General features: G+C 34.1%; 1 protein-coding gene across 1 annotated transcript in view; it reads right to left on the bottom strand.

The window, feature by feature from the left end:
- Positions 1 to 10685, bottom strand: part of ALDH1A1 (aldehyde dehydrogenase 1 family member A1) — a 30439-nt gene extending 19754 nt beyond the window's left edge. Inside the window, exons 1-2 of the mRNA XM_066569025.1 lie at positions 10575 to 10685; positions 3345 to 3449 (exon numbers count right to left, since the gene is read on the bottom strand). Of these exons, the coding sequence (XP_066425122.1) occupies positions 3345 to 3449; positions 10575 to 10664 (195 nt within the window). The 5' untranslated portion in view covers positions 10665 to 10685. The remainder of the gene's footprint in view (positions 1 to 3344; positions 3450 to 10574) is intronic.
- Positions 10686 to 13288: the final 2603 nt, after the last annotated feature.

Here is a 13288-nt window from a genome sequence, read left to right as displayed (position 1 = left end):
GAAATATTTATGTACAAAATTACTTTAAAAATTAAAAATCAGGCATGTTTAAAAAGCTAAGCCTACATATTTTGAAGTCTAAGCACTGTCTTTGCATATACCAGCTAATTCATTGGTCCACTGATTTTTTTTAGCATATTTTGTTATTTATCATTTGGTTTCCATTATGGAAGAAAAATCTACAATGAAACTATTCTGTACAAAGGGTATTCCAGGATTTAAGGAAAAACAGTTACAATTTATTGAAAAAAGGCTTTTAGTATTTGGAATTCTTCAGTATTTAAATATTCTTGTAAAATTTACCAATGAAAATTGGTGACATAGAAAGGAGATTTAATACAGATTTTTTGTCAGAAATGAAAAATTTTGAGGAAAAAAGGAATAAAAAGGAATTACTATATATGCTACATCTCCCAGAAAAAATTTGCAATCAATGTTTGAAGGATCTCTTTCAAACATTTTTTTGTCCTGCTGTTTGTTAATATCTCCTCCAGGGGAATAATTGTCAAGGTTGACTAAATCAGCAAATTCAACTAAGTCAACACTATAGTCAATTGTTTAAAACATGAACTAGATCTTGAATCTTTTACTGATATTGTTAGACATCAACTAATTTTAAGAAGCTGTGAGTAGGGTGTGTTAGTGAAAAGCCCAGCACAGACCTGTGAGGCAGAAGGCCACATAACTTCCAAAAGTTTTTCCAGGAAATTTTGGAAAAGATAGGAAGGAACTATATGAATAACATAGCCATTACTATAGAGTGATACTGACCAGTCAGTATCAGATACTGACACCAGGTACCTAAAATATACCAAATTAAGAATTGATTTTTTCCAGAATCTGTCAGTATGTTGTCAATCACCTTATCACTCTCTGTGACCCCTGTCATAAATTTTCTATATTGTTGCAATAGGATTCAAGGGTGATGGCTTGGACTTAACTGTAAAGGAGAAGGGGATAAAATATCATATGAACATGAATGACATAAACTAAAGCTACATTGTCTGGTGTTCTTTCTACTAGAAGTGCAGAAATAATAAAAACCGAGAAAAATAATATAAGAATAATAGAGGGCAGTGAGTGAAAAGTAATAAAAAAAGATTGTTCTTCAACTGTATGAAATTTAATTTCATTACATAAATCTACACTATGAGTACAAAAACTCCTGTCTGAGACAGTTTAGATTTTTTACAGAAGTACATTTAGTTTACATATGCTGACCATAAGGTGAGCTGCTTTATTATTACTAGGGGCCTTTAGTATTAGGAATGTAGCTTGAAAGAGCCATCAAACTGGAAGAAAACAGTTCCCACCCACATATATGTCTGTTCTTTGTAATCTCCTCTTGTTTTTTAAAATACCACAGCAAGGCAGTGGACAGCCCTTTGTCAACCCTATTGTATGCACAAATTAAATTCCTAAAATCTCTTGGCTCATTATCTGAAGTCTAGCCTCTTGCATATTAGGTTCATAATGGCTGTGTAATTTACTAGATCTGAACAATTCACTAGGCAATTTAGTTAATAACAGTTGTCATTACACATTAGTTTGCAAAATTATTGAAGAGAAAGCAAACCTGTGTTTTGAATAGTATTATCTCTTTTATTTAATGAATTGTTGGAGAGTTTCTAAGGAAAGAAAGCTACAAAAATTTTGAATGATAACTGAACAGTTTTAGGTTATGAGTAATTTAATTTAGGGATGATAAATTATCAGTGTCACAGCACTACTTCTAGTGGTATTAAAGAAAAGAAAAACCTTTGAAAAACTTCAGGTGTTTTGATTTTTAAAAATTATTTCATTCCAGGTGAAATAATTAAAAGTCAGACTTTCTCAGCCATGTTTCTCTAAGAAAATGTTTAAATGTGACATCATTATGACCTTGCTAATTTGTGGTCACTATTGCTCAGCATTAGAGACAAAGATTATTAGATGAGATTACAGACCAGAGTGAGAAAGATGTAATGAGAAGATGATTCTGAGTGTATTTCTCAAAAGAGAATTTTATTTCAGTGTGAATTTCTGTACAGTTAATTAAAAGATTCTGAAAAAAGCATGTGCTTATTGTATAATAATTTTTGGCAATAATTTTTGGTGAAGTTATAACATAGACAAACTTACAAGTTTTACATTTGTTGTACTGAATAAAAATGTGTTTAACATTTTAATGCTAAGCTTAAAAAATGCTTCTTGTGCACAACATTCAAGAGATGTATATTTCTTGACTAAAATGAATATATAGTTTTGTGAGAAATGTGAAAAAAACTTTAATTTTTGGATGCAAGATTAACTTTGAAGTAGAACTGTAGAAAATTAAATATATTTGTGCATGGACCACACCAGTAATTAAAAAAACAGCTTTATTACCAGTTACAGTCATCTCATAAAGTGGAAATAAAACCTTAATTTATTGTATTTTCTTTCTCAGAATGTATAAAAAACCCTTTCTTTGGTCAGTACTTTTAATACTGTTAAGCACATTGTCTATCCTATTTAAAAAAGAAAAACAACTACCACCTTCCTTACATTTAAACTATATAGTAGCACTAGGCAAATTCTGTTCATAAGAAAAACACATAATGTAACAAAAATACAGAGATTAAGGCTTAGGTTTTCATTATATCTTTGATTGCATCTATCTGAAACTTTCCAATACAGAATCTCATAAGAATAAAAAAAAAGTTTCTTTGCAGTTTTGAACAATATTTTTAGTCATCTGCTTCATTGATTCAACATGCTTTAAGGAGGTCAGTTTTGTGGAATTAGTGACTATTTGATAGGCTACCTTCAGCTTGAAAGTAATTTTTAGGACTATGTTCCAATATGTTTTTCAAAAACAAAATATTTGTAGGGGACAGTACTGAGACTACATATAGCTAAAAATACTCATGGTAGTGATCATCACAGAATTTGTGGGAAATGGTAGGTATTTGTCCTTTTTATATTTTCTATAAGGAAAAGCCTTATATAAATGTGTCATGAACAAGATTATATTAATTTGTAATGAAGAAAACATAACAGAAAAATAAAATAAAATCCCACCTAAATTTTTAGATGTCAATGACCACAGACAAGAAAAAGAAACAATAATATTAGTAAAACAAATCAGTAAAAAATATTTTTTCAGAACTTTTCTCATATGAGCCTAAGGTAAAGCAGTTTTTCAGTGTCTGTTTACAAAAAATATTATGGTTTATTAAAAAAAGATTTTGTGAAAGAAGGTATACAGGATGAGGTAGGTCCATCTGAGGTGCTTTTACATTACACAGATTGCTGCTTGCCTTCCTACTTTTAAGATGCACTGAAATTAAAGTTACAGTTAAGGGCAAGAAAGAAAACCCTACCTTGTCGCCTTCTTCAACCTCACAGATTTTCTCTTCAGTTGCAGGGTTAAAGACTGCAAATTTTTTACCACTGACTGAATCATGCCATTCATTGTTTATAAATATCTGCAGGAGAAGAAAGAGTGCAACAATATTAGTAACACATATATACCTGTTGTCTGTTTTATGTTTTAGTGAATAAACCTACCTTTCATAGCTGAGAGCTGCCAGATTGATAGATGTCTGACCCAAAACTGGACAGCTGTTATTACATTTTTCTGAAGAGATGAGTAATCACATTCACATTTAACCAGGACAAGTTTTTTAAAATTCACTTCCTTTGGAGAGGAAAACTTTCTCTTCATTGCACTTGTATCTTGTTTCATGTCATAAAAATATGCTGTTGTAAAGTGGCCTTCCTGTCTCTGAAGTAGAAGGGAGGTTCAGCCCTAAATGACCTATGGAAAACTACCTGAGTTTCCGATGCTCACAGGGCTGGTAACAATGCAGGTCCTTTCTGTTACGTGGCCTGACAGAAGTAAACCAGTCCTTGGATTTAGTAAGTATAGTGCATTGAATTAAGAATATCTTGGAGATCACAGTTTTAATTAGCTTTTCTTTGACTTATCTTCAATCTCTCCTGCCAAAAAAAGAAAATCCCAACAAAAACTAAACCAATCCATACCACCAAACAAACAAAAGCAATAGCAGGGCTTTTTGAAATTGAAGCTGAGACTGAAAAAAATCCCTGTCATAGTAAATTGAATGAGTAAAGAATCATGGAATGGATAAAGCTGGAAGGAACCACAGTGGGGTCATACGGTCCAATCTCCCTGCTCATGTAGGGTGATATTAGAGCACATTGCACAGAATTGCACCCAGATGGTTCTGTGTGCTTAGGACATACAAAAGGACCTCTGCCTGAAATTTGATGTACTTATCTCTGTTCACAAATGCAAAACAGAGCCCGGGTCTTACCTGTAGGTGCACCAGATCTGTACTACTCTAGAGTCTGCCATCTCTGAGGCACTGTTGGTAAAATGATCAAAGTGGTTTAATTTCTTTTTTAACTGTAGGTTAACCTTGAAGCAGAAAGGAAATTGTAATTTAAAAGACCCGATAAATGCACAGCCGTTGAAAAGAGGAGGATAAGTTGCTAATAAGTGCTTTGTACACTTGGAGTGGGCATGACACAGTATCCAGTCCAAAGCTAAGAGCACCTGTCCTTCTCTGCCTGACCCTCTGTGATCTCTGGGTTCAAGTCAGCGCTGAAGCAGGTGTGCCATGCTAAGCTGTGCCACCTGTGCCTTGAGTCCACCCTCCTGATGCTGGTGGGCCACTGCACTCCCTTCTCAGTGGCTCCCAGTGCCATTGCATTCTAGGCATGTGTGTGAGATCTTAATTGTACTCACCTGCAAGGACATGCCAGGCTCTGACTCACTGTACCCGATATTTTGAGCTCAAATTGTGATTTTTTCTAGAGTCAAGGCACCTTGACCCACAGTTAGCACAGGAGTCTAGCAGTGAGTTCAGCTAGTACTCTCCATTAGGACAAAGAACCTAGTGTTGCTGCTTAGAGTAACAGGAACTTTGAAGTAGAAAACCAGAAAACACTTTGATGTAGGCAAAGTAGATGATGGTTGACTCAAGACATGGCAAGACAGTATCAAGATGCCAGAACTGCAGGATAAATGCTTTTTGTCACAGAAACTTGAGGAAAAAATCTTTCCACCACAACCACATGTCATAAATATGTCACAGATTTCAGGGAATGAATTTTCTGCACAATATTAAACCGGTTGAGTAGTTGTTAATACTTGGTAAATAGTTTATTAATATTTTATTAATATTATTTTATCATCAATATTGATAAAATTACTATCCATAAATGGATATGGAAATAATCTTTTAATATATTAATATATTCCTGTATTGTATTAATACAATTCTGTATTTTTCTGCTTGTTATTATGTGGGCAACTTTTATAGTGTCATTGCCACCTCCAACCATCAGGACTAACCAGAAAACTCCTGATTTAACAAAAGCTGTCTGAAATAAATATCTAAGTCCATAGAAATTTCTGATAGGTGATGAAGCAAGTTATAAGATTACCCACACAAAATTCCAGTGTGGTAAAAGGACAGAAACAGCAGTTAAATGGTTAATATGACAAAAGCCATTGCCAAGAAAAGAGAAAAAGTAAAAGGTAAATATTAACATAACACTGCTATGATGTTACAGTATTCCAAATTCATATCTGTCTGTGAAAGGAATAATAGAAAAACATACCATTTCTGGAAATATTTAAAGTACTTGTTTGAATACTACATTTATTGCACCAATCAATATCACACATAATATTAGTTTAGAATATATTTCTTATTAATGTTTCTAATACCATTCCTGTTTAAAATATAACTTCATTATATTTTATATATATATATATATATATATATATATATATATATATATATATACACACACACACACACACACACACAATATTGTATCAGAGTTGTATAATTCAAACTACCCATATGTCTTTCATAAGCTAGATAGTGGCTTGCAAAATAGGGGTAAGAAAGATGGGAAAGGAAAAACGAAATTCTTATGTAAGCTGCATTAACACATTTCAGGCAGCTGTACTCATGCAGCCCTACTCATAAAATGCTGTGGAGTATTTTCTGCAAACAGGATGTGGATCTCTAAGTCCAGGCAGCACCTAAGTACCAGCTAACAGCAGCCTCTAGCAGCAACCTTGACCTGCTGAGGACAACAATGCTTGGGATCACCTTGCAATAGGTTAGAGTGTTTTGTCAGTGAGTCAGAGCTCCACTGACAGCTCCTCAGACACAAATGCAAAGGACCTACCCCTCTGTGGCAAGTGCTGTGCACTGGGTTGTCTGTGGTGACTGTCTAAGGCCCACCAGGTTCAGGGCTACAAATTTATTTTGCAATGATTTAGGAATATTGATACAGATGTTTTGTAACTGTTCACTGGAATTTTAGGAGAGAAGATTTTTTAAATTATTGTTTCAACAACCCAAAGAGTAAATGACTGTTCAGATTTCTTTGCAGTAGAAGTGGAAATACAGATTTCCAGCAGATGAAACTACACTGTTGGAGCTTCATATTTTAAATAAAGCACAGGCAGCATCAGTCAAAAACCCTCTGATGTCTTTATTCCTGAATGTCATAGGGCAATAAAATCTTGCATTTCTGAAATTATTGATTTCAGTTCAAATTATCTAACACCATCCATTTGGTGGTGAGGTTACCTGCAAGCCTACAGTATTTCTGTCCTTGCTTACACAGTTGTTTTTGTCACTCAGATGACCTGAGCAGAGAATAGAGAGAATGGAGACAGAAGACCTGAACTTTGACTTTTTTTTTTTTTGCCATCTCAGTGGTTTCTTTTCCTTCAGTTCTGGAATGCTTTGAAAGAATTTTGAATTCATTTTGAAGTATCTGCTAGATGGGAAGTGCCATATTTGTGTCTGAGCTGCATGAAGGAAGAAAGCATTTTAGTCTGTACAGCTTTGCTTCTGACAAACAACACCATAGCTCTGCTGAAAGAAATTTTAGGGTCTTCACATTAGGTACCATCATCTTATGAATCATAACTTTTTGCTATGCAGTCTGTACAGGGTTTCAGGCTTCAGTGCCTCTGCAAAATAACTTAGAAGTACAGATACATCTTTCTGAATAAACTCACTCTTTGTTCGGGAGGAATTTTTATATAATTCACTAATTTTGATTTACATTATAATTCCTACAGAGATGTAGTCAAGAAAGGTAATGGAACTAACTAAAAAGTGACCTTGCCTAACCTAGCTTTAAGGATAGCTTTTTAAACATGGAAATAAAAGTCTAAGCTACTTTCTGTTTAGATATCAGAAATTTTTCCAAACTTTCCAAATTTTTCCAAAGAGTATAAGAAAAAAGCAAAGCTTCTTCCCACCTTAAATCTGCCCGTGGATATTGCAAAACTTTTCTTGACAATACTCTTCAAATGAGCCCAGTTTCCTGTTTTAAAGAGATAAAAGTAATCACCAGCCCTTGCTCATCTGACTGGTCTCAAGCTTTCTCATGTGGACTGTGAAGCAGGGCATTTCACAAAGAGCATGATTTTACAGGCCAGGAACAATGAGGAGACACCAGGGCCAAAGCTGGACATGTGCTGGAGGCAGCTCAGCATCACTCGTGTGAGGTGGTGCACAGTGCTGAATAACTGTTGTACCTGCTCACTCCTGCTTAGATAGATTGTGACAGCCATTCAGGGATTCTTGGGTACAATAACACAATAAAAATTTACTTGGTAGTAAATTTTATAGATACATCTAAGCCTTAAAGTTTTGTGGCCCAAGACAAGGCTCATTTCAAATACTGGAAGTTCATATAATTTACTAGTCTAAAATTATACTATGAAATCCCACTGTATTCTTTGAGCAATAAAATTAAAATATGTGGCATTTCTTAAGGTACTACCAAAGGATGAAAATTTAAGCTTTAAAGAAACATGTATATATAGATGCTGGTGTTAAATCTCTTTTTTTTCTCCCCCTCAAGTTTTTCCTTACAAGAATTTTATATTTGGCTAATATTGCATGTAACTTTCTTTCTCTCTCTTGCAATATGCTATTATTTATGCAGGAATTACATTTTGCTGCTGCAATGGACTAATAATCAGAGAACCTACTCTTTCTATTAAATATTATGTAACTTTCTTGATTTTCCGCTTAGTGACTCTGTGTCCACAAAGTGAGCTGATCTTAAATAGAGTAAGTTTCTATAGTAACTTTCTAGCTCATTTTCCCCAGATATTCCTATTGCATTTTTGAGCTTTTATGCCTGACCTTTGTTTTTGAGTCTAGTGGCTGCAGCAATTAAATGTTCAGTTATAATTTTTCTTTACTTAGAGTGTCTTACCCTTCCACACTTCCTGATACTCCACATGTGGCTGAGCAAGAGAATGTTCAGCCCTTTTCTTCCCCTCATGCAATTTGACAACCTAATAATTAACTAATCTTAGTTTCTCTGATTAAAGGAGTACTACAGGGTTTAGTGTATGTGAAAGAATCATGACAGAAAGCATCTGTCAAGTAATCATTGTCTAATTCCTTAGTGTTGACTAAGTAAAATATTTACTAACACATTTTTAGGTAGCTACCAAAACACATTGGATTAATGGAAATATCTTTAAAGGAGGTTCATATATGAAACCAACTCAAGAGTACCTTATGGTTCAAAATCCAAGCCAATTTCAGTGTTTAAAATACATTTGATGTATATACCAATTGATATTGATAATACCAATCTATAGATCATTTAGTTAATGAAACTTGTGAAAAGCCATAAATGATCCCAAACACAGAAAATAAAATAGAGAGATTGTTAAGTAAAGAGAGTCCTTGGAACTTCTCCTGCAGATCTCTCTTCAGATCCTTTTGTGATAACTGTTGGTATTATGCAATGGTAGAAAAAGATAAATTGGAGGTTATGAAGGATCTGGTTCTAGCTGATTTAGACAGAAAGGTTAATACATCAGCAGTAATTAGTGCTTCCCTCATCTTGATCCTTCCAGTGTTACTAGTCGCCCACATCCCATGTTCCAACTTGTATGGGACGGGAGAGGAATGGGATGGGTACACAAGAGTGAAAAGGCCTTATTAAATTGGGGGATGAGTGTTATGTATGGGGTGACATTTCTATTTTCCCAACTCCCTATCCCTCAATACACTTCTGGGGTTTTCAAACAATCCTATGTGATATTTGAAGAGAGGAGAAAAGCATTGCAAAAATCAAGCCTCAACAGACCTGTGCTAGATTTTGTAAACAAGGGCATTGCTTTTCTACACAGTTAGAATTTATATGCAGCTTTTAAGGAAATGGTACCTATTGTCAAGGCAAAATAAATATTTATTATGTGACACTCTCCTTGATTGTACACTACAAACTAGACTTTTCAACAATGCTGGCTGTCTTTTGATTGTTTTTTGGTACTAACAGAATAGATTCTTAATAATGAAATATTTTAGAAGGATGGAAATATTTACAGGAATTTGTGTTTTGCATATTCAGTTACATCACTTGGTGCTTTTTTTGTATTAGTTGTTTTCCTTTAGAGAACTAAAAAAATCAAAGAGTAAAATATTCTTTTTTTGAGACAGGAAGACCAGTAGCAGGCTACTGCATGGCAGAACTACATATCTTTCCTGTTAAATATTTACAAAGTAAGATCCTGTGTGATTTATTCAAGAAAGACATGTAGTGGAATATGATTAAGATTTTTCCATTAGAGAAAAAGGATAGCATGGAATTTAAAAGAACTAATTTAGATGAATACCTACTTTAGGAAAAGAAAATAAGCAGTGGTTCTAGAAAATAAAATTATTTCCCCTGCAATGATATCAAGAAAAAGAAAAGAATAGTAACCAAGAATCTCCAGAGTTAAGATGTCCTTTCTGATCAATTCAAACCTGAATGTTTCAGAGGGCAAAGTTTCTGTCAACACTTTTCCAAAGTTCTAGCAGATATCTGTGTGCAATGATACAATATTATGGTATAAAACCAGCAGAGTGTTTTAAAGCTGGAAACACAAGTCTGGATTTAGAAGTTCTTTTTTATCTGCATATTTTTAACTCTATATGGAAAGAATTTTCTGTTTCAAGGAGTTTATGGTAATATTACATAGTTAGATCAGTAGACTATATCTAGTTTTTAGCTACTTTTTTACCTGAAAAACAAATTCAAAACCAGATTCATTTTCTCTAATGTAAACATCTGACCAGAATTAATTTATTTTAGTTTTGTTTTCACATATCCCTTTCCATGTAAGCTTATCTGGTATAATTATTTGAATCTGATTAATATGCTAACATTTTAATTTGCTGTTTTAATTCACTGTTTTGAAAAATAATATAGTACAAACATTTCCTTCTTTGTTCCATTTGTACTTTCTGGTACACTTATCACTGATGAAAATTTGTTTCAGGGAAAAAAAACAACACCCACACCAAGTGGAATGTGGAACAATTCTATCATGCATGCACATATAGGTACTTTAAATTAGGTTAAAAGGATCACTGAATATCACTTGCTAATATGTGTAAAATCATAATTTAGCCAGTATAAACATTTTAAGCACTGATTTACAGTGTCTTCCATAGTTCATATAAGGTTAAAGTGAGCACATCCTACTGTCTGAAGTGAATGTATAAGAAAGATTAGGAAAAGTAAGTGCTACTAACCTTGGTGTAATTAATTTTCAGATCTTTTAATGGTTCTGGCAGCACTGGCATAACTGGAGCAGGATTGCCATCTGAGCCTTGTTTCTTCATGATTGCAGTTGAGAAGTTTGAGGATGTTCCTGAAACACAGGTGAAATAAGGTATAAAGGGAATACAGTGATTTTTGCCCTGACTGAGCCCTTGGCTTTATTTGTGCTTTTTATCTGAACCAGCCATGGTATATTTGCATACAGGAATATGATTGGATGAAAGAATTCATCGCAAAGAGAAAATGACACTACTTATTTTTATGACCAGAAGCAAGAGCCTTTTCAGTGAGCTGAGACCTCGATGAAGCACATGCTGCTGAAACAATCTGCCCAGGCAGACACTACGAATTCCTAAGTGGAGAACAGAGCTTAAGACCTCCTCATCTTACCTGTAAAACTGCTTTCACTCAGCAGGCAGGTATCCAGATTCTAAGGGAGCTCCTTCACGTACTTGAAGGCAGGTCTGAAGGTAAAGACAGACTTGCTATCTCTGAAAACAAACCAAGCCCCTCTTACTAGAAAGTTGATGAGAATAATTACCAGAGCTGGAAAGCATTCATTAAAAACAAGCTACCTGAGGTTACATTTTAATATGTTCAGAGTACGTTAGAAGTAATGTAATAAATTTTTGTTTTGTAGATCACAGAGATAAGAAAAGACTAGTGTGATAGAAAATCCTTCATGTGTTTTTCAAAAATGTGAAGGTGGAAAACATAGTCAATCCAGGAAAAATTCTCTCTGAGTTGAACTAAACAAAAACTTGTTTTTTCTTCTAGGCAACACCACAAATTTAAGGACAAAGTTTTTCACACAGTGTCCTTGGGAATATCTGAGTCCAAAACAGATTGTTCAATAAACTAGGCTTTTCTACCCTGGATAGAACCCACTTTTCTGTTCTGATTATTCAAAGAAAAACATATATCTTGCACAGGCAAATCATTTTATAAGGTACAAGAAACTCCTTTTTTCATCAAGTCCTGCCTTTTCTGATTAGTGGTCTCACAGAACCTGTTTTTACATGCTAGGCTTCTGATTAATGCACAATGGATCCACACCATAGAAATAGAATTAAATTATCTTATTGTTTTCATTTACAGAGAATTGGAGAATTCACAGCTCACAGTTATTTCATGTAGTTCATATTTTTGAGCAGCATTTTAAGATTTTAACATTTTGGGTTACAGTATTTTTTTTTGCCTTAGAGAATGTCTTTGAGTCTCATGTCTCATGCAGAAAAAAGAATGTCTAAATAGGGTTTGTTTATTTTTATTTGGAATATAACTTTGCAATCCTATTCTTGTGTAGAATTTTTTTTCCAGACTTTCACACTAAAATCTACTCTATCAGTCTTCCTGACACTAATTTCTCTATTAACCACAAACAGTTTGTCTCTAGTTAATACCTCTGCAAATTGCTCAGATTTGCCTAACTGGAGATGTAAAACAGAGACCAGTGGATTTCTCTGGTTTCAGGTAAAGCAAAGGTCTCTCTCACAGATGAGAGTGTTTTAAATGCATTTAGGTACCATTTTATTCCAAATTAAAAAAAGAAAATGTTTAAACTAGAAGTTAACTATTACAACTCCTTATGAAAGTGATAATATATATCTTCTTTCCATATCTATAAAGGACAGCCTGAAATCTCTCTAATCAGGCTTTAAATATGCTGGATGAAAAGTTTCAATTTTTCCAAAAATGCGAGTAATCACTGCTTTGTTTTCCACACCATTTATTCATTTAAGACATACTCTAACCCTAATCCTAACCCTAACACTAACCCTTTTCTCTTTTTTTTTTCCTTTTTCACCCTTGGATTTCATGAATCACCTTCACTTTCCTATTTATTTTCAGTCTAGGAATGCTTTTAGCCTAGTGCAGAAAGTATTTTATTTTCCTCATGTACCATCCTCCAGTTTATTCTAGCTTTCTGCTATTTTCATTCTAGGACTTTTTCCCCATCCTGAGTCACAATTCTTTCACATTTCACCTAAATAATGATCTGCAATTTAAGACTTATAGCTATTTGTAGGACTGTACTATTATTTCAAGTAGTGAATTATACAACAATTGGATAATACAGCTATTGAAGCTTACATAGTTTTGTTGTTAATGTTTTCTTGGAAATGTTATATTCTACCTAATTCTTTCCTTTCTTTGGTCAATAATTTGCTTGTTACTTGTTATCTTTTCACTGCCAAAGGAAGGATCCCTAGAGACTCCACACCCTGGCAAAGTATGTGATGTATTTTCTGATTTTGTGATAGCACTTTCTATATTCCAAAGTGTAATATTTATTCCAGTTCAAAACTACTGACTTCCCCTGTTTAATACAGCAAGTTCAGGGAGGAACAAGAGTAGAGGTCCACCATGCAAGCTGTGATTAAGCTGTGATATGCCTTGCTGAGTGACATTGGCTGTGGTAAAATGTGACACCAGTTGCTGCATGAACTTTTCTGACCTGAGTCACTCTGTGTCAGGAGGTTAAGTAAAAGTTTTATGGTAGAAAAAAGTTGTAAATAGTTTTCTATGTGTCTCTTCTCAAAGATTGGACAAAAAAAATTAATAACCAAACACATCATACCAAATTACAAGTTCTCCTCATATGAGACCACACAGTGGGACATCAACAATGTTGTAACATTTTCACTGAGTTCATTGTAGTCTAGGTGCAAACTATTGGGCCTAT

The sequence above is a fragment of the Molothrus aeneus genome, chromosome Z (assembly GCF_037042795.1).
Source record: "Molothrus aeneus isolate 106 chromosome Z, BPBGC_Maene_1.0, whole genome shotgun sequence".
Classification (NCBI taxonomy): domain Eukaryota; kingdom Metazoa; phylum Chordata; class Aves; order Passeriformes; family Icteridae; genus Molothrus; species Molothrus aeneus.
Note: the sequence above shows the minus strand (reverse complement) of the source record. Positions and strands in the feature narration are given on the sequence as shown.